Here is a 23,490-nt window from a genome sequence, read left to right on the forward strand (position 1 = left end):
GACATTATTACCCTGTTATAAAATCGTTCAGCCTGACTGAAATATTGAATGAATATCTCGTCGTTATACTGAGTCAGTAGTTTAAGTAGCGTGATCAGTGTATTTGTGCCTCTCATCCTTCCGAACCACTATGAAAGTGTGAGAAAAAACTCGTTTCTTATCCAAAAGAGAGAGAGACGCAAGTAAACGTGACTATCCACTATACCCCTTAACCTATTAGCCAACGTACCTATAAAATATTTCTTGTATCGTGAAGGTGATGGCTGTTTCCCCGTTTTAACCATTTGCTTGAATAGTGGAAAAAGGATTTTCAATAAATAGGAATCACTATTTTCCTTTCAAAGCTCCCTTGGTGGAAGGATAGCACCCGTCGTGGCAGCCATGACGGTTTATTTTTAATGGCTCTCTGTTATTTGCCTGTTTTTCTCTGTTACGTACAAGCGTGTTTTGCAGGAATCCTTTATATTTGTCCTTTATTGCATTTCCCCTTTTGAGAAGGTTTGTCCCCATTTGGTGTTCTGACACCTGTCTTACTTGTTGTTCTACGTACGCTTTACTACATTCTACCTTTCTAGTTGGTTTGTTTTTATTATTTGCAGTTTTCTTAATAATAGTCTCACCTGTTCTCGTTAGATTTCCCAATACTTGTTACCCCAATTGCATACATTCTAATCGGGTTTGAAAATTTTCTCTCTCTGCAGCTTTATTTTCTCCCATTGTATTCTGTAGCAATTTTTTTGTTTCACTAAAATTTTGGCGTTTACGTTTTTTGACATTTTCATTGTAAGTAACTGATATTTTTCATCGGCTTCTTCCCACAGGGCATAAGACTCTGAATCATGCTCAAGGATGACCCAATAACCCTCGTCTGTATCAACTGCTCTACTATAAATTATTCTTATGTAATTCTTCATGGCAATAATGGTTTTTCTTTTTATCTTTGGGTTAACTATTAGTCAAAAACACGGTCATTCTAGGACTTATTTAAAATAATGTTTATCCCTTTCCCCTATATTTTTTTTGGGCCTGCTGTGCTTTGGTTGCACCAAGTTCTATTTTTACTTAATGTGTCTTAATTACTTTTAAAAATCCACAGATTATTATGTGACTACTTATGCTATCAGTCTATTTGCAAAAGTAATATTGGAGTTGAAAACCACGTAAGAACAAAAACTTTTAAATACGAACAAGCTAATTACTTCGATTTCTATGTATGCTTGACTCTTGGGACAGTTGAAGTATATTCAATAATAAAATAAACGTTTTTACTTTCTGTTAACTATTGAGAATAATGGTCATCAATGGAAATTCCCAAATACGGCGTGTTTGTAGACTGTCTATTGATTTGGACTGTCCTTCTCTGATAACAACAGTCCCTGGCGATTTTCTCTGTTTTTTGATTCTTACTTCATAAAGATAGTTTTTTTTTGGTGATTATGCTACAACAATCATAATTGTCATCTTTTTTTTGTGTAATACTTTATTTCTCATGGCGATTATATCAGAGACGCGTTGTGCATAACTGTCCAAACCGTTTTCGCTGACCTTAACTGGGCGTTCTACCCAGATTTTTCTTTCTTGCCAAAGCTTTTCCTCTCTATATCCCCTTTTTTTCTGGTGGGAATAGAAGCTCACGGGTATAGCTATGCTACCGTACGTCACAGTAAGCTTTAACTTATATGAAGTAAACACTCGAAAACAACATTGTTTTGTTTTTATATATTTGATTTTACTTTTTTGCTAGCAATCAGATTTTGCTTTTTCTTTTAGTTGTCAATTAATCTACGCAAATAAATTTTTTGAAAAGTAATAGTTTTAAAACGGAAAAATTTGTCTTTTAAGAAAGACGTTCTCAACCAAATTTTATTCTTAAAATTTATGAACTTTTATAGTTGACAAAATTTAGAAATAGATATTATTAAGAATACTATAGGCCTTGATATAAGATGAAATTTTTCTTTCAACTTTATTGTGGTTCTGCAATATGAATGATTATAAGCGACTAAGCCAATTTTAATTTTACAGTTATAGTAGTGACTATTTAAATGTGTTTAATTTTCTTATCATTTATCAATAAAGTTGCGATACTTTTTTTTTTAATTGTTGTCACCCAATATTTTTTCCTTAATAATTCAATTTCAATTTTATATCTTCTCTTGAATTTTTCTTTGCATTTTCTGAAGATTTTTCCTATAATCATTTACTGCTCTTAATTTTTTGTGCCCACACTGGTTTTTGTCAAAAAAATCTTAGTTTCACTACTTTTCGTTTGACACCAAAAACACAATGCATTGTAAAAGGATTATAATTGGTAAATTATAAAATTTTATGCTATTCTATAGATTGAAATCATGTTACACATTGGATTTTTTAGCATTGTAGCGCACAATAATAAGATTATACAGTACAAGAGTAATTTCTCGTTCATCACTATATATCCACGGATATTAACGTCATCTTCTTCACGTTATCATATTAACATCCATAAAGTATCACCAAGAAAGAAAAAAAAATGTGAATGTATTAACAAAGCTATTACATCACTGACCAATAAAACAAATGCAGTAAATCAAAGTAACGCAAAGATTAAGTCATATACTAGTATAGCAAAAATCATACTTAACGGTAAGAGCTACTCCATAAAATTATACTACAGCGTTAAAAATACAATCAATGTTAAGAAAACCAAGTATACGTGCCCATATACGTAATAATCCGGATAATTCTTTTTGTACCGTATGACCTCATAATTTTTGTGTTAGAGTACCAAAAATTCTTATAAATAATGCATTAATAATCCTAATTAAATCATAGCATTTACACGAGGGGACCTGCAGAACAAATTTCAATTTTCACAAATAATCAGACTATCGAAATAACTACTGGAAATACTATTAAAAGTAGAATAGTGTATAAAAATTAAACTATTGTACATAATACTGATTTGTCTACAACAGCTTAAAAAAATACCATATCGCAACTATTTTTTGTACTTTGGGTAAAACTAAGCACTTTCAGGTAAAATTAGTGTTGTTTTTGCATTATTAAAGTTGAAGAAGTTATTCGCAATCATTTATGTCGCAAATATTTTTTTTTACAATGGTTCACTTAGTATTTTCATTGTTATTTATGTTTTATACGATTTTCAACAATAATTGTGTTTATATTTTGGTCTATCTTGATTTTGACATCTGTACGAGCGTATGATATCATTAAGTCGATCATTGCTTCGAGAAATCATTTTTAAGTTGCTACAAACACATTGTACACACAATAAGGGCTTTATTAAGATAATTAACTCTTGAGTTACATTTTCCATCAAATTTTTAAAATATAATTTCTTTAAAAATAGACTACTTGTATCTGCGATTTGAAATTGTTCCTCATTCTAACAAATAACTAATATAAATTTTCCAAAGTGTTTTGCATAACAGTAATCATTTAATCAACTATTTAAAGTATGATGAAAATACTTGTCATTTTAATTCCACAACTGATTTTGCGTTGATTGTTCAGTCTGAATGTACAGGATGTACAATCATATACAGGATGTTATAATGCTTCGTCGTTGTTAATAAGATTGTTGTTCCATCGGTAGACAAAAATAAAGGTCCAAGAGATACTACTCTCTGTTGTAATTGAATAATTAACTACGGGTATAAGATCTGTACTGTTCGTACGATCCTCTCTAGAACCGCCTTATGTTTGCTGCAGGTAAACCTGGATACGACAACGTAATAATCCAACAATTAAATGTTGGCAAATTGTGATTGCACAAAAACAGCTTCTTATAATCCGTTCAATGCTCTTAGACTTACGGTCAGACTAGATACCAAAAACTTTTTCTATTATTTAAAGAAACCAATTTAATTTACATTGTATTGAAATACTGACAAAAATGGTCACAGAATGACTAACCTGCATTATCAGTAATTAAGTAAATCTAAGAGCTAAAGAGCTCAGAGTTTTTAAAATAAGAGCTTTCAAAAAATTACCTTTATAAATCTTAGTTTCATGACCCTCAACAAAGTATACATAAGCTCTTACGCAGAAAATGAGAAACACACGTTAAAGGTTTCTAGGTATCCAATAATATACAACTGTTGGTAAAGTATATACAATTTATTCCATTTTTGTGAATGTTTTCATCATATTTTTTTTTGTACTACGTTACCACAACTACCAATTGGTCTAGTCACGAGGACAACTCGCTTATCATCTATGTGTGGGCACGTACTACCACACCTAATACAAATTATTTTACCTGATACAGTATTTGTTATACCATGAGCACAGTGGGAATATATCTAGTTTAACCGTACAGCCACTTGCCACTGTCAACCGATTTCCCAGAAAAGACGTCATATCGCAGGACATTAATTCTTTAATGGTTGAGCCAGCGATCTCTATCAAAGCATCAGATGCAGGCTGATAAGTATCCATGGAGAAGCCCGATGTCACAGAGAGCACTCTTCATCGGTAAATCTGGCCCTTCCTACCTGGCACCTGGTATTGGATCCACCAATGCCTACCTAAGCGCTTATGATATTTCACATTTACTCTGTTTCAAAGACTTGTGGGGCAAAAAAAAAGCTCTGGAATAAACTGAAGAACAATTGCATGGATAAACTCACCTAAAATCGGCAGAGGTGCATAGAAACTTTTTTTGACTAAAATAGTTTTTTGAAAAAATCTGCTTTCAACAGAAGTGGAACATATGATGGTCAGAACAATTTTTTATTTATATCAAGTACGCTTACCTCTTAGCCAACACCTCTTTATTAATGCTTTTATTTGCGAATAATTCAACACTTCACTTTTCCACCATTTTCATTCATTTGGAGTGACAATAGGCTTCAATATTTTGACAAGTAACTATTTAACATTTTATTGGAACTGTAGATAAAGTTGTTAGTCTTTAAAAAAATGCTTATGTGATTTTGGTTTGCCAATACTGATACGTGATTAGAAAAAATTCCAACATCATCTTAACAATGCGTTTTGAGAAGCTATAGTGTTGATGAACTTTCAGTTAAGAGTAATAATGACTTTTCAAAACTTGTACTAGATCAGTACCAAGTGTTTAATTTTTTTATTAAAAATGTTAAAATGTTAAAAGTTATAAGAACCAACTTTTTAAAATACTTTTCTGAAGGTACAAGAAAAATTTTTCTAATTAATATTCTTTTGACCTATGTTTTATCAACAGGTTACTTAGTTTCTAGTATAGTATCGTCAGAAATCTCTACGACTCTCTTCACGAATGTAAGCATGTAACATTTACTAGTTCATTAATAATGATTCACTAGGTTTATGTTAAAAAAAAATGAATTGTACGCTTGGATATATTCAATTGGTGATAGGATAATAAACGTAATCACTCTAATTTTTGCTAAAGATTTTTGTCGAACCGTGTCAGTTATACTTCGTAAGACAACAACATATATAGTTTGAGTATGTGTAAAATCATCACCAATTTCAGGACTTATTCTAACTTTAAATTTAAGGACTGATACGAACCTAAGGTTTGATGGTGGTAATGTACTATCTCCTCTATTAGGAAATTGTGCACAATATGTGGAATAAATATCGTTTTGGGATATACATTTGGGATAAATATCGTTGACCCCTCTTATGTTAAGACAAAGAAAAATCAAGCTGCAACAAGAAAAGTTAAAAAAACACTTGAAGCAACTCACTAAAAGCATGTTAATAAACTGTTATTAGAGCCCTCTAGGAAATAAAACAAATTCAAAGAAACAGGAGTCCCCGAGATAGTCCTGAAAAAAGTCAAAAAGTTTTATCTTCTGAGAAAAAGCAAATGGTTGATATAAGCATGAAGAGGACCTTTTAAGTAATAGAAGATTAAAAAAAAAAATTTCTAACACGATGACTTAAGTCTTGATATAGTTGGCTAAAGAAAAAACCTTTGCCAGGGTACTTAAAACGACGTAGGGTGGTTGCAACCTAGACAAGACAAAAGCTATTATGAATAGTGTTGTTTCTACCAAAAAGGTAAGTTGCTTTCAAGAGCTGGAGGTATAAAAAACATCTCTAACTTTTCCAGGCATGTGGAAAAGTCAGTATCGTTAAAGATAGAGAAATTAAGAAATCCGTTTAGAAGGTTATCAGTGATCATTATCAAGAAGTGAAGGTTTAACTTCAACGAGAGAATGATGTAAGAAGAAAACTTACAGTGACTATATGTTTCTGATGCTTATAAAACTTAAATGTAGTGTTAAAATGTAAAATATTTAGCGAAAAAAATCCAAAGTTCCAGCTGATTATTTAGTGATTTCAGGTTAATAAGCTTACTTTAGTGTGCATGTTATCCAGATGTTTTTTGAACTACGGGATGATAAAAAATTAATAAAAAAAAAAAACATAACAAATTTCTTTAATATAGCATATGCTATTAATATGTAAAAAAATACAACGCACGTGACGTTAGAAAGCAGACGTACCGTAAAATTATACATTGGCTTATCTGTAACCAAAAATTGAAAAAAGCAATACATTCAACGCCCTATTTACATGTACATAAGCCGGAGCACAATAAAATTTGTAAATATTGTGAAAGAAAATTTTCAAGAAAAAATGAATTTAAAACGCACTACAATAAAGTTTATACAAAAACAAATAAGAAACTTTAATAACATGGTAATAATAATCAACAGTTATAGTAATGCTTGATACATAATTTTTTTACTACTTTCAGAATACAAATTAGACTATTTTGAACGAAAGATTAAATGTTAATGTGTTCCCTCTAATTTATAAAAACTTTCAGTTAAATTAGAATAAATGAAAGTAAAATATGAAACTGATAAATGAAAATGAATATTGCACAAATATGCTTAGTACGATGCTAAAATTTTTTTTTTATTCAGTTGAATGATTACATTTTATTTACGACTATTATAAGCAATTCTTTATTGCTTACCACCGACCAACTAAAGCTGATTTCCTTGTAACAACTATACTTAACTAATGTAAGAGGTATATATTATATCATTGTTATTAGAATCACTATCTATACAGTTTATGTTTTTTGATTAAAAAAATTTTTTTATAATTAAGGCCTTTTGCCTCCAAACTCAAAGCCTATGTAAAGGACTGTAGGAATTATAATTAATGGGAGGTTGGCACATGAAGTGCGGAGAGGGGCGGAGCCTTACTAGTATATACCTGTATACTAGTATGGCTTAACCCCCCCCCACATGCTGACCCCCATTGACAGAGTAATAATATAGTATCAGCAGTAAGTTGCTTAGTTAGAGGTACTTGTGTTGCAACTTATTTATTTAAAGGTTAATCAACTCATTTGAATTTGGTTACATTTAAATGGTGAAAAAAATGACTTAGAGTGAGCTTAGCAGATTTAAAATCATACAGTTATACTTTATTCACCCTTCTGCGCGCTGCGTGCGCTGACTCCATTACCAGATCATGTTAAGGTTGAAAACATTGTATTCGATGCGCTCACCTTTCATTCACGGAAATTTCAGAGCGATACGCGAATGTTAAGAGCTTAATGTATTTACTTTTTTATTAGAATAATTATTTGGAATTTAGAATAATCACTCTGTTTGGTAAAGTAATAACCTATGATTATACTATAAAACTTTAAAAACGTGGTTCACTACTTTTGCATCTCTTTGTAACACTGCAATCTAACAATGAAATAATTCTACCTGAACAAATAAATAAAATTATATTAGCTAAAATACCTTCTAATAATAAAAAACTTGCCCAATTGGTTATTAAACACATGCCTTACTATCCTCACACTAAAAAAGCCCATAGTTAAATGCATCCAATAACAAATGTATAAAAAATTCCTAAATCTTTTATTACATAACATCGTTAAAAAAATGGTTATCCCGAACATATCAGAAACAATAATATTTTAGATAATCACGTACATAAGACTAAAAATAATTATTAAATCATAGTTGACAATGATAGTACTGTGTAATAAAATTTTGTTAGTAAAATATAGATGCCACATAAACGTTAAAAATTGTGCATCTATTCAAAGCACAAAACACGTATACGAATAAATTCATAAAGATAGTGAAAGAGCTTTATCAAATTTAAGATTAAGTAATTCTATTTAAAAAATTCTAGATAAAATAAAAAACTATGTTGAAGATAGATATTTCAATATTTACTTAAAAATGAATCATGTAAATTACTTAATTTACCTGTACCGTTTAAAATTGACCTACAAAACAATGATGATGCAGAAGAAGTTGCATTCTGTAAACATACGTTCGATTCGATGCATGCTGAGCTGAACAATATACAAAAAAATATTTTCAAAATTGTATGCAAAAACGTTGAGAAGATTTATTTATACATTATCCTAAAAAATCAAAAAGAAATTGTAAATTCAAAGCATAATTTTATTACTTCATATCACAAAGAAAAAAAAATTTGTCAATGGCATGGACTGAAATTGCGTGAATGCTACTACCAGAAAGTATGACCAGTAATAGAACTTTCTGCTAACCTTTGGATTTAAATAATATTAAGCTTGCATTTATTAAAATCCACTCTGAAAAAAAACGTTACGTAAAAATTTTGGAAGAAGATTTTTGTCAAACACTTCCTGTTATAAAAATTGTAATAGCACTATGGTTAAATCAAGAACTACTAAGTCATCCTTTCTTTGAAGTTGTTTTTATATTGTAAAATTAAATACAAATATACGTTGGGTTGATGAAAATTTTTCTAAATTACTTTCAGATATTGGAGAGGAAAAGCTAAAATCACCGATCATTCCTGAAAAATGGGAGGTTAATGGTATATGTTTAAGTATTTAATAAAAATAACCAATCTTCATCAAATAGTGTTTTTCTGACTTCTTATAATAAATACACTATTTACTTTAATAACAATGTTTTAAATCTAATGAAAATAAATACGACAACTGACTATAGCATGCATTATGCAACGTACAAAGGTGTCAATAAAACGGATAACAACTTTCACACAAATGTCCCATTAAAATGTTAAATAATATTAGTGAAGGCTTGCCACCGCATGAGCTAAGTTTAAAAGATAGAGCAATAGTTCTGTTAATAAGAAATTTGTGTTAGCGGACGGTTTGTACAATGGCACACAAATAAAGATTAGAAAATTATTTAATATAATACTAAAGCTAAAATCATCACAGACAAAAAACGTGGATATAGAGTAATTATACCGAAAATTACTTTAAATACAGTTAATATAATACCTCGTCGTTCTCTATCATACTTTAGAGATAGCAATTTCTTTAAGTCTTGGAATTCGCTGTGACAATTAACAACTTTCAAGGGAAAAGTTTCGATAATGTCGGTATGTACCTAAAAAGCCTGTATTTTCTCATGAATAACTATCCGTATCGTTATAAGATGCAAAACTACAGTAGAGATATTAAGGCAAATCAAACGTAAAAATAATTCGGAATCAGTGAGTGTTGTTTGGGAAGAAATTTTGGATTAGGAGGAAGTACACTTTATAAAAAAAAGAATAAATAAAGAATTGGAAGTTGTCTTATTAATTGAAACAACATTATTTAGTACTAGCATATAAGGTGATATGTTTATATTTTATTATGTTACAATTTTGTTAGAAACTATTAAAGCTCAAATTTTGATTCAGGATGATTATTTATAACATTTTCTTAAAAATAAGACCCTTCTTTCAATGTTCTTTAGCAAAATTGGTTTATTTCTGTGATTACTTCGTATACATATTAAAAAACAATAATTTAAAAGAATCAAACTTTAAGATTCCGTACTAAAAATCTTATCTCATGGAAATGAAAGTTATGTATCAATTAAAAACTTTCACGTATTATAAAGTTGTTTTTTAATTCGTTTACGTATAAAGTAGTAGGTTTAAGATGGACAAATTTTTAAATAGATTACGCGTATATAGACGTATACACCAGCAGACTCGAGTAGGTCGCGTACGTAAACAATGCAGTGGCTCTGTTTACATCCCAATTTAGAGTTGTTGCTTACCTCAAGCAATCGACAGCTTTGTAGAATAGTGGGAGCGAGATAGAAAATAATATTTCGCGACGAAAAATTATTGTTGGCATCCAATAAGCTTAGTCTGTGAAATTAAAATTGCACAGGCAGCGAACGCTGATCTACAGCGCAAGTAGAAAATACAGCGTGTATACACTGGTATACGTATGTACACGGCTGTTAACTTCTTATAGCTTTAGTGCGTTGAGCACATAGTCAGTATAGTGTACGTGTGCAATATACACCACACATAACTGTATACAATACTGTATCACATTCGTACATAAACATTCAAAAAGAGTTGAGGAAATCGGTATCCTTTACCATGTCAGATTTTAATGAAGGGCTATACTAAATTATTTATTTTATTTACAGCCATAGGGCATATTGTCGGCGGGAAATTGCGTGCAGCTAATATCTTGGCGTAAGTTTCTCCTAGCTGTGAGCTTAACACTAACTAGTAACCAAAAGAACCTGGGCATCGATTTTTTAATAAATCTCGAGATGTTAACGACTGACAGCAAAGTAGTTAGGGCTCATTGCCTTTACCAGTGGCTCGCGAGAAAATACGTCCCCAAGGACTTCAAGCCAGTGAAGGACGTCAGCACAGCTATAGTGCGACTTATAAAAGCTCGTAAACTCATGATCGCGAAAGCCTGCGAGTAATACGCGAAAGCGAACAATGAGGAGATCAACGACGACTTTGTGCACCTACTATAAGTAGTGCATGATAATACAAAGTGACCATTTAGAATTTACCCCCCCTCTTATTTTTTATCTACTGGTCCTATGTAGTTGAAACTGGTACCTATAAGGAAAAATTTGATGCGGTTTCTCGTGGTTTTACTCAAATTATCGTAGGTTCAACCATATTTAAAATATAACTTTTATTTCTGAGAAACAGAATTTTATTGGTTATTTTGACTTTGAATTCACTTCCTCCGATCACATAATTGCATATAAACACGTTCTAAAGCAAATTATACCACTTAAGCATACTTTAAAATTAAATTACATCTGCCCAAATTTTAAATTATTCTCCTGCAGGTTTAACCTTCGTTCTTGAGCTACTAATCCTAACTTCAAGCATACAGATCTGAAGTTCGTATATTTTATTTGAAGGTTACTCTTCTAGTATCTTGTTTCTTGATAACTTTTGTTTTTATTTTTCAAATAATAACCAAATGCGGCAATAGGTACCACAGAATTAAGATAAATTTTAAATTTAATTTTTTCATGAAAAATTTAAAACATAAAAAATTGTTTGGTTAGAAGCGTGAATTATTTGAAATAATTTTTTTTTCTCCGTATCCTGTTTTTTAGAAGAAGTAACCGAATGCTGTGTGCGAGCAGTGCAAGCTTGCCTTCTGTTTTTAGACCGCTACTGGCAATAATACCGATTGAACAATAAAACTGGCTCTGCTAAGCGTGTTATTTTTATAAACAGAAATATTCAAAAATCAACTCAATTCTTTAACTTGAAAAATTAATAAACGAGCATTCCTTGTCACTACTACTTTAATTTGCTAATAAAACATTATCCTAATAAAACAACCACAGATTAAAAGATCTATTATTGAAATAAGAAGTACAGAAATATTTCCTGGAGGATAGATCGAGTATATTTACGAAACTGAAGCCACTGCTGCTCTTCGTCCTCCAGAAAAAAATATAATCTACAAAAAAACTTATAAAACAATGTATCTTTCAATTAATTCAACAGAGAAAAGATAATTAAGGAGAACGATTTATCGATAAAACAATCTACCAATCAACTGATTTGCAAGTAAGACGATCTGCTCGTAAAACGATCCACTGATAAAACGATCTTCTCAGAAAACTATCTGCCAGTAAAGCCATTCACCTGTGTAACAATCTGCTCGTAAAATTATTCGCGTGTCAAAATATTCGCTGGTAAAAGTATCTTCTTGTTGATTGATCCAGCTGTAAAAGATTGCCAGTAAAAATAAACGCTAGTTTAACGATCAATCTATAAATCAATACAGAAAGTATTTTCAGCTCGTGGTCTAGAGTCAAAGTTTCCCACGTGGGAATCTTTGATATTGTCTTTTATAGCGAGAAACATGGCAAAACGATCCTAGTTTTTGCAGAATTTTAGTCGCGATCCAGCTTATAACTGTTCAAAGCTCGACTTTTGGATCAACGTCAAAGTTTCCCACGTGGGGATCTTCGATAATATCTTTCTTAGCAAGAAACACGGCCACAAAACTTCATTGTGGGCCGACTTTTAACAGTGCGAAGCTATTATTTACTGTAGCTTTAACTTTCGGCCAAACGTCAAAGGTTATCGAGCCGGGACTGTTCGCTGACCTTTTTGTTGGGAAATAAGTGTCAAGTACAATTTTGAGCAGTACCTACCTGATATCTCCAATATAATCAGCTCGTGGTCTAAAGTCAAATATTCCCGCGCGGGAATCTTTGATAACGTGCTTCTTGGCAAAAAATACGGTAAAGCGATCCTAGTTTTCGTAGGATTGAAGCTGCGTTCCAGCTGATTTCTGCTAAAGTAGTATGTGCAGAATTATAGCCATGATTTTGAAATTATCTGCTAAAGTCTCGTCTCAAACCTAACTTTTTTTTTAGCGGACAACACTGTCACATAAAACCAGTTCCTGCTAATTTTTAGCAGTACCTTACTGATATCTCCGATATGATTAGCTCGTGGTCTTAAGTCAAAAATTCCCGCGCGGGAATCTTTGATAACGTCTGTTTTTGCGAGAAACATGGTAAAACAATCCTAGTTTATGCATTATTTTACTCACGATCCAGCTAATAACTGTTTAAAGCTCGACTTTTTAATCAACGTTAAAGTTTCCAGCGCGGGGATCTTCGATAATGTTTTTCTTAGTGAGAAACATGGCCATAAAACTTAATTGCGGGCCGACTTTTAGCAATGTGAAGCTATTTTTTACTATAGGCTTGACTTTCGGCCAAACCTCAAAGTTTATCGAACCGGGACCATTTGCTGAACTTTTTTGTTGGGAGAAAACTGTCATATAACATTTTGAGAAATAGTAGTGTTCTATTAATACTCGTGGGTGCTCTATCGCATGCAAGTAGCTATAAGTTTCAAGCTCTTAGCACTAAATATTAATTAAAGTTTTTCAAATAAATATATAGTATGTAGGTGAATAACGAAAAATGCATTTATTAACTTATCCGTGGTCTTTTTTTATTTCATAAGCAGATTAAAATAAAATTTGCTTACTGCCTATGGATCCAGGGTGCTTTTCATACTTGCAAAATGTGTACATACACGAGTGCACCGATTTTGGGATTGAGCTTAAATATCGCAGTCTGGCACTAAAGGAAAAAAAGAATCAGTACAATATTATAAAAATTAATTTTTTAATCTAATTATTTTTTGTGTAAAACTGATTTAAAGCAATGAAATTGAATTGAAAAAAGAATTATTCTGCTTACAAACAAATAAAGTATATTATATACTGCATCGTATTATTAATTTTATTAAGGTTGTTTGATAATCAAATAACTTTGAGCAGCAATGTTTGTCAATATTGATGTTTCACACTTTTAGTGCGTATATTTATAATTAACAGCTGGTAATTATTATTCGTAATGGATAATAAACAAGAACTTGATAATGATCGAAGACGTTTGCGTATCTTGGAATGTGTTTTTGAGACACGCGTGAACGGGATTACTAATCTCAGAGCGGCTATGAAATTGTACCGACAAAGATTCTCAGGAATCTACTGCCCTACAAGAGCTACATTACGTAAGTTAGTTAAAGAAATTCTTTGTATTCAATATGAAACAGAATGTCAAAGTTAATTATTAAGTTGAACATTTAACAGTGCATTTTCTGCAACATACATATATTTACTCTTGAACATTCAAATGTTTCTTATTGTTATTGATAAATAAACAGTCACAATATAATATAAGAATTTAACATATTATTCTCATTGAGAAAATTGTTATGTTGCTGGCTTTCCTTTGGGCCTTGTCAAGAATTAACAGTATAAAAATTGTTGGGTATTTCTCTTCAACCTAACCCTTCATAATGTTTTCAAAAAGTGCGCCATTTCCAGCATAAGGGTTATCACAAATTAGTAAATTATTACTATTATTTAATTTTCACTAAAAAGACAAATTAAAATTAACTAGATAATTTTATCAGATATGTATATTGATATATATATATATATATATATATATATATATATATATATATATATATATAAATATATATACATACATGCAGCTGAAAAATTACGCATCATACGTAACTTATAAGTTTGCATATTTTTTAAAAATTATTTATCATGTGATAAATTGTAGAATTGAAATAATATTATTTAGAAATTTTTTATTAAAAATTTAATTTTAAGTACGTACAGAGCTTATGAGCAGAACGGGTTACTTCATCCTCCCCAAGCTCCAAGACGCAGACCTGTAAGAGATGGCCCTTTAAGAGCCGCTGTCGAGCAAGCACTTGAAGAGCAAGAAGTACGGAGCCTACAAGCTCTTGCAAGACAAATAGGTTTCTCAGATGTTTATAAACTTTTATGAATATTGTGAGCCTTTAGCTTAATTTATATAATTACTATTATTATTATAAAGGTGGCCATAGAGAGACTGTAAGATGTATAGCGAAGGAGACCCGACATCCATTTAAACTAAGAAAAGTTCAAAAATTGCACCCTAATGATACTGGTAGACAGATGCAATACGCTAGATTTATACAAAGACATTTGAGACTTGATCCTGACTTCTCTCGTCGTGTATGTTTTACAGATGAGTCTACCTTCACCTAAAAAGGAACTCTTAACAGTCAAAATACCCGTAGTTGGTCCAGAAGAGGAGAAAACTCTCACAGAGTCTTCGAAGTCGAAAACCAGGTGCAATGGAGAATTAATGTATGGGCAGGGATTGTAGGTGATAGAATCGTTGGTCCTGTCTTCTTTGAAGAAAATCTAAATGGAGCCATTTATGCAAGGTTCTTGAGACGCGTATTGCCTAGATTGTTGGAAAACAATCCTGTTGCCATTAGAGCCATGTGGTGGCAACAGGACGGCGCACCTGCTCACAATAGTGCTTTTGCTACGGTATGTCTGAATCAGTTATTTGGGATACGTTGGATTAGTACTAGAGGATCAAGGCAATGGCCACCTCACTCCCCAGATCTGACACCTTGTGATTTTTGGCTTTGGGGAGTTTTAAAAGATAGATGTTACAGAGAGCCACCGACGACTAGACAAAATATGATCGACAAAATTACACGAGTAATTGCAGAAATAACTCCTCAAGAGATAAGAAACGCTCGTCAATCAATTCAAAAAAGAATTAATTGCCTGATCAAAGTAAGAGGAGAAAATTTCGAGCAGTTATTGTGATTTTTTATTAGTTTAATTAACATATTAATTACTTGTAATCATGTATGAACTGATTTATTTGTATATGTATACATAAAGTTAAAAATTTAGGCAAAGTTATATTTATATTTAAAACGATGTTCTTAAAATAATACAGAGAATATGTAGCAGTCATATAATAGATAAAGCAATGAATATCGAATTTCTGGATTATGCCAATGCGATGGAGGATGATGAAATTTTAAGCTCTTTCATGGAAAAATAAACTTATTACCAGTTATTAATGAACTTTTTGTTTGTATCATAAACAACTTTTTATTCGTTCAATAACATAACCACTATAAAATATTCATTTATTATTTTCATATTATTCTTTACGCATTACATTGTTCAACACGAGTTATGTTTATGTTGGACGTATTTTTGGCAATAACATCTTTTAAATTCAAACTTATTATTCATTTTTTTTTTTTACAATAAGATTTAATTAAAATTTGTAATAAATTAAGACATTTATATTTGTCTTGATAATTAAATTTTTTTCACAGAAAATCTCAAAAAGAGCGATTAAATTGCTTGAATATAAAAGTTTTCAGATAACTGTTAGAAAAGTATAAATTGATTTTACATTTTCTATAAGATTTAGAAAGTCCACTTAGAGAATTCTTTGCCATGGTTAATTTGCATGTGTATGGGTACCCGTCCTTTTTTAATGTCAGATGCATTGTTGTAGTTGATTTTTCACCAATTCATTTTATGACTTGTACAGCCCATACATGATTAAAAAAAGTATCTACTACAGTAAACATACAATGTTAACCTTTGTTTTCACAAGCGTACGACTGCATCTCTACGAGGTCTGCTTGCCATAAACGTAAATGATCTACTAATTTATAAGGATCATCTTAGATTATAATCTTTACTTATCGCGTTATTTTAGCAGCTTTATAATAAGGTATCATTCAAAATGGATTGCACATTAGAGTAATGATCTTAATAAACTTATTGCTTTTTTGATTCGTATAGCTCCGTTTTTTTAAAACCTATTCTTACGGACGTTTGAAATTTGTAATATTATGTAGTTCTTTTCCAAATCATCCTGAGTCATGAGAGATTTATCACACCATAGTTAAAATTTAATGAATCTTTCTGGCTTTAACCAAGTGTTTGGAAATGAAAATTATTTGATAAATCCTTACTAACTTGAACATAATTATTAGATTGATTTTAAATAATACAATTTCAATAAGAATCATTATTGTCATCACAATTATCATCGTCATCACTTTAACTAAAGGCAGACTCAAATGTATTATCTCTATCACTGCATTGTTCTTTTTTTTTGTTGATTTACTTTATTCCCGTTATTACTTTCTTTAAAGTGTTTACTGTGTAATAATTGTAAGCAATAGAATTTTTTTTTTTTGATTTGGTAGCAATTTCCAGCTGTAACTAATTTATAACTTGACTAAGGACTTTTTAATTTTTTTTAAGCTTTAAGAGTCAGTACTTTTTTTTACCGCTTCTCTTGCCTTCACTAGCTTGCGTAGAATGTTTTTCTCTTGTTAATACATAATGATGATAATACTTCAATGTCTTGCAACAGATTTTATGGTAGCACTATGTTTATTCTAAATGCATAGCAAAATTACCAAAGCTTTTCCTGTAGCAACCATTATTTATTTATCTATCCTTGTTTAAAACGACAAATCTAATTTTATCGCCATTCCAGCAACTAAACCATACATTTTATAACTTAATGTATAGCGAATCTAAGTTTACATGATCATTACACACATGCTTCAAGTAAATTTTATGTAGATAAAATAAAACTTATTAATTAATAGTATCCCTGATGAGATGCTTTAGTATTTGAGCATACGACTGTCAAAGATACAAGCAGTGCACATTTTTGTGTCCACCCATCCAGAAAAATGCCCTTACATCATTTAGTTTTTCACTAAATTTATCATTGAAAATCATTATAGAATTTGGTGAAGCATCTTCTGGCAAGACTACAGTTTAAAGTTTGCTAAAAAGTTAGTATTTTACACTATCTATAGGCTTTAATCTTTTTCAAACTTTAACTTAAGTTGATGTAGTAATTTTGAATACACTTACACATATTTTACGTTAATTTCTTAGGTACGCTAATAAGGTAAAAGTTTTACTGCAACTAGATAAACTGCAAAATACAGCGCAAATATTGTCGGGAAATAGTTTACCATGTCAGTTAATATGCTTTTTTTATTTTACAACAAAAATTAGAAACTTGTAATGTTTTGAGTTGAGCTCTATACTATGATGAATTTTTGTACGATAAAGATATATCATTTATCTTCCTGAACGATAAGTCATGATCCAACCTTTAGATACAAGTCATCATGCATCGTAGAAGAGGACGCGTTGTAAATAAATTTATAAATCCTTTACTAGTAGAGATTCGTTTGCCAGACTATCAGTACCGCAGTCCAGACACTAATCTTGCTAAGCGTCTTGTTAGAGGGAACTCAGGAGTTAATCCATTGGACGCAGTGTGCAAAGAGTATAATATAGCATACGAAATATATGAACAAGATTTAAAAGCCAGACTTAAAGCAGATAAAGTTTTAGATACGAAGGTTTGAGAAAGAGTTAGAGCTTAAGATTTAAATATTGGTAAAAAAGCAGCTGCCCAAATAAAAGGTGCTATGAAGCTTAAAAGTAAATTTGATACGGAGTTAGAGCAGGAAAAGAAACAGAGTATCAATAAACAAGGGAAGAAAGAGTAGGTAAAAAAAACAACGTAATTCTTCCAATACAGTTGTTATAGCTTCTTCACAAGACACGATTTCTAAGATTGAAAGTGCTTGGTAAGTCATCAGTAGTGCTTTTGAACGTGCTCGTAGATCAATTGTAAAATCTATTGATAAAAAATATGTTATGACAAGCTTTACCTTTAATTCTCTTGTTTCCTAGTTTGAATGCAACAGATGCAACAGTCAATAAAAAAGTACTCAAAGTAATAACTAGTAGTTCTCTTATCATGCCCTGAGTCTCTAGCACAGCGTTTCTCGTTGTTAGTCAATTTCGACAGCCTTGTTGACACCTCTTAAAGCGACTCACACCACCCCCAACTTTTATTCGTTTTTTAAAGCTGTCAACCCCAACAGGTTGGTTTTAGCATGTTTAACAATTTTTTTTCTATCACTCTACGTGCTACATTATCATGCAATGGGCTGACTTACACAAAAAAACTTTTTAATACACACGCACGCACGCACGTGCACACATACACACACCCATATTTATATAACTATTGTGTGCCCAAATTAGATAAGATTTTGTTTATTCAATCAGCGTGAGTAATCCAGCGCTGCAGGTGGGATGTGCACATTACAGTGCACTCAAACTTTATCACCTGCTAGCAGCAGCTTGAGCCTCAATTAAGGGGGCTCCTACGACTACTGCTGAGGTCAAAGACAAACAAAAAATAAAGTTTTGTTTTTCAATAAACAAATGTGTCTGAAAATCATTATGATATTTTTAATAACGTATGAAGTGGGAAAAATGATATTTATGTGTGCAGTTTAACTTTGTACGAAAAATTAATTATTGTTTTGACCAGTCTAGTGCATACGAGGGTACACCACCAGACCAGACCACCTGTGTTGGTGTAGTATAGCAATGTAATATATAGGTATGTGGTATATTTATGTCGTGAACAAGTACGTCTGCTACCCACGTGACCTTCTGACCTCCCGGACACTATTTATTTATTTCCATCACAAATATCTCGCTAAAATGGTCCTTTATCCACAATTTTTAATACAGCATATTACAGAGGAAGACTTCATCTACAAAACGTATATATTCAGTCTGCTGGGACTTTTAATTCAGGTTTATTATAAACGAAAACAAATTGTTTTTCACGCTGCCCCATAGGAACACGTGCTAATAGTTACAACTTTGAGCTCGGATTTCTCAAAATTTTGACCCATTCGAAATATAATGTAGACCACCATTAAATTCAGTAGACTTTTATTTACAAGAAATAATATATCTCTGTTTCGCGAAGGAGGGGACTTTCGCGAAGGAGCCCCCTTAAGTAGAGAACGTGAGCAATAGCATGAGCCTCACCAAGTTAAGAACACTTGAGCTGAGAAATATATTTCCAGTCAACATCAAAGTACTGAGTGAGGGGGGCAAGCAAACAATCACAGCGGTGGATGGTAATTGTTTAACAATCAGCACTGGTTAGGATAGCCATTTCAGGAACGCCAGCGGAGAGAGGCTAGCTGTGGCAGAATCAACACCAGACATATATAATACACACTAAATGCACATACATCACACATTATTGTGCATATGTGTTAGATAATAGGAGAAAAAGAAGAAATTAAAGAAAAGGGATTGATCACGTTTGGATCTTGACCACTAGTTGATCGAGATACTGATCATTTATGGTAGTGATGGAGAACAAAACAATTTTAATCTCCGTTTTTTAATTTATTTTTTTTCCTTATTTTCTTACACATATGCTTGTTAAGGTGTTGTATGTATACGTATTATGTGTAAAAGTGTTGTTAATATATACCCTATTAAATCAACGATTTTTATCATGTTTACATTTCAGAATAATGTTGTAAAGATCATACGTAAAACAGGCTTATTAAAGTCGTTTATGTAAATTTTATTGTTTCTCTATTTGTTTTAAGACTTTACTTTTTTTTTGAACAATAATAATTATTTACACCAAGTAAAGAGTTAAAAGTCATATAATATTTAGTTTTAATTTTTTTCGGTCTGTTTCACCTCTCCTTCAAATCTTAAAAAAAAATCTTAAAATCAATTAAACAAACTACGCAATATATATTTTTTAGCTCTGCTACTGTCTTTACTTTGACTTCACGATTTTTCTAAACTTTTTATGATTTTTTATAATTATTTACTCTAATAAAGAAATGTAAGAATATTTAAGTTTACTTTAACTTGTATACTTTATTCACATAATTGTTTTAGGTTTTTTTATTAAATAGCTTATATGTTGATGCTAAAAACCGAACCACACAAATATTTACCTACAGTATACATAATTAACGATTGCGGGCTAACGTTTTAATTAACTGTCTTCTTGAGTGGCGTTGGCTCAGTGGTCAGCGTATTTGTTACTGATACAACGCAGGTCTAGGGGTCGTGGGTTCGATTTCCGGTGAATGCAAATTTTTTCAAAAACTGTTTTCATCGGGAAAAGTTCCTATGTAACCCTGGCTGTTTAGGGCGGGTTTTTCCGTGGAATCTTCCTTCAGAGTAATTCCAGGGTTTTTTCCTTGTCCCACAGGTCTTCGGTCCTGGGTGAATGTGAAATAGTATTTGTTAGGGCTATAGGTAAAGATTAGCGGATCCGATGGCAGGCATTGGGCAGGGATCACCAGCCTTACCGGCGAGGAGTGGTCCCTGAAACATGGGGCTTCTCCGGGGATGCTAGTAAACAAATCCATGCATTTGAAACTGCGAAAATACATTTTTATGCTACGTTGAACTTGAATTAAGTAAGACGATTTTATAAACAGCCTGTTTGCCTGAAACCGACCATAACAACTCAATGCTATCTCTAAGTAGGTACTCATACAGCTGCTAAGTTTCAAGAACTTGTGGATAAGATATTGTCTTCTGTAATTATACAACTAAGACCCTTTTTTTAAAAAAAACAAAAATCTCAAAATTTTTTTTTTAATGTTTATGATAAGTTGTTGTACTTAAGGTATTGGGCTGTGTTTTTTAAAAATTCAAAACCAATGTCAGGTCAAATCTGAAGTTAAAAAATCCGTACTTGATAATTGCAGTGTGCAAAAACTACTATACTGATTGTGTCAAAATTCTTCAAACATATACTGCGAATCTGATAACGATATTTTAGATTTATAATTTTAATATCGTACATTTCTTATCTAGCTGAGAAAGTACAACTTGCACGCCCGAAGGGCTTAGTTGTTGTATGTGTGTGCCCGAGATAAGAGCGATATTTTTGTCCTGAGGGTGGAAAGTGAAACTATATACTTATATTTTAACAGGTAACATGCTTAATTTAATTGTCTCGTACCACTTGCAGAGGCCTTATTATGTTCCCTTAAGCGTTTAGCTAAAGACCTGTCAGTTTGTCCTATGTACACTTTGTCGCACAACATACATTGCAAACTGTATACTGATATGTATTGTATGTTGTAAAGCCAAATATATTTAGGTTTGTAAACCACTGTATTTTAGGAAAATGCAGTGTACTGGAAAAATTTATACTAATATATTAGTAATAAATTGCAAAGAGTGACTTAAAGTCATGGTTATTTATTTGAATATAAAAATTTTTTTACTCTTGGTACTTCATTTTCATTTATGAAAGTATGTAAGAAACTAGACATTTTTTGTGAAATTTTTCACATATCTGATCACCCTGAAAATTGATCTCCATAAAATTGCTGTACACTCCCAAATTATTATAATTTTTAACTGTTGAAAATTTTCTGGAAGACTGAAAAATTTTTGTTGCTTTACAAAAAATTAACTCATAATATAATAGTATTACAACGTTGTAAAAAATGATGAAAATACTATCCATTGCAATAACCATTAAAAAAAAATAATTTATATTTGTATTCACTGTATACAGCTAGGGATTATGGTTTATTTCTGGCCGATGAAGACACAAAGAAAGGAGTTTGGCTAGAATCTGGTCGCAGCTTAGATTACTACATTTTGAGAAACGGAGATCTTTTAGAATACAAAAAGAAATTAAGAATACTGAGAGTGCGTATGTTAGATGGGATGTTAAAAACTGTTTTAGTAGATGACAGTCAACTAGTGGCCAACCTTATGGTGGTTATATGTACGAAAATAGGAATAACTAATCATGACGAATATTCCCTGGTTCGTGAGTTTGTTGAAGAGCAATCCGAAAATATTAAATCTGGAAATTTTAGTACGTTAACATTAAAGAAGAAAAAAGAGGAGAAAGGAGACAGAGATGTCAAGATGGATCAATTGAGAAAAAAACTAAAAACTGATGATGAAGGTATGAATGCAAGATAATTTATAATTTTGCTAAAAATATGTAAGAATATAAAAAAAAAAATAACAAAAAACTAAAATAATGTGACAGTTTGTTCCAAATAAGTTTTTTTTTATCACTATTGATATAATGATGTAATACATAACGTCAAAATAAGGTAGAAAAAGTGTGTCAAGTGTCTGCAAAAAAATTGATTGAAAGTGAATAATGCAACGTCAAAAATTATTGATGTAACGTTTGTGCAACATTCCAAATTTTCTGCAGGATTGATACAAGCAAAATTTTTTTTCACGTGTTTCAACGATCAAAAAAGATTTAAGAATATTAGGAATATCATGAAGATTATGAAAAAGTGCTTTAGATAGTGTTTGAACTCAAACACATGAATTGGTAGACAAGTATTCCATTAATTTAGTCAAATTAAAAAGAACTTGCTTTTTAATACATGTCTTTATCCGTTATAATCTTATAAGTTACTATTTAAAGTTAAATTTGTTATAGTTTTTGAATCTCAAATCATTGAGAAAATTTTAATTTCACCTGAATTTTTATTTGAAACGATTACTAAAATTTTTTTTTAATACAAAGTTAAAATAAAAAAAAAATTATTTATTGTGCAAAAAAATACTTTTTATTTTTATTTGGTTAAAGAATTAAAATTAAGTTGTTACGTATGATTTACAAAAACTGAATGATTGCTTAGACGATATTAATAAGCTAATATATACGTAAATATGTCAAATAGTATATGCTTCTTATTTACAGCTTACTAAAACAAACTCGATTGTACCATCAGAGAGAATCTACATCTTATGCTATTAAGTTGTAGCAACGTGACAATAGAAGATAAGATGAGCTAGGCTGCCTGGTCTTATAAGTTAGAAAAATCGTTGCGAAAAAATTCTCTGTTTCCGTCTTTTTCTAACGAACTATACACGTGCACTGTACGTGAGACTCAGCGAATATGAGGAGGACAGGAATAAAAGAATTTTCTGCAGCGTTCTCTTTCATGCCTCAGACCACTGAAAAGTTCAGTATTTGATAGGCATTGCGTTCTCTA

The 23,490-nt window shown here is 31.3% G+C and overlaps 1 protein-coding gene across 1 annotated transcript in view; it reads left to right on the forward strand.

Moving 5' to 3' along the window:
- The window catches only part of LOC106637206 (Talin_middle and talin-RS domain-containing protein rhea), a 912,483-nt gene that overhangs the window by 57,026 nt on the left and 831,967 nt on the right, over positions 1-23,490 (forward strand). Inside the window, exon 2 of the mRNA XM_089595075.1 lies at positions 22,032-22,433. Coding sequence (XP_089451201.1) covers positions 22,032-22,433 — 402 coding nt within the window. The remainder of the gene's footprint in view (positions 1-22,031; positions 22,434-23,490) is intronic.

Source organism: Copidosoma floridanum, unplaced genomic scaffold (assembly GCF_036245765.1).
Source record: "Copidosoma floridanum isolate Cflo_tuat_1 unplaced genomic scaffold, Cflo_Japanese_pri ptg000024l, whole genome shotgun sequence".
In the NCBI taxonomy this organism is placed as follows: domain Eukaryota; kingdom Metazoa; phylum Arthropoda; class Insecta; order Hymenoptera; family Encyrtidae; genus Copidosoma; species Copidosoma floridanum.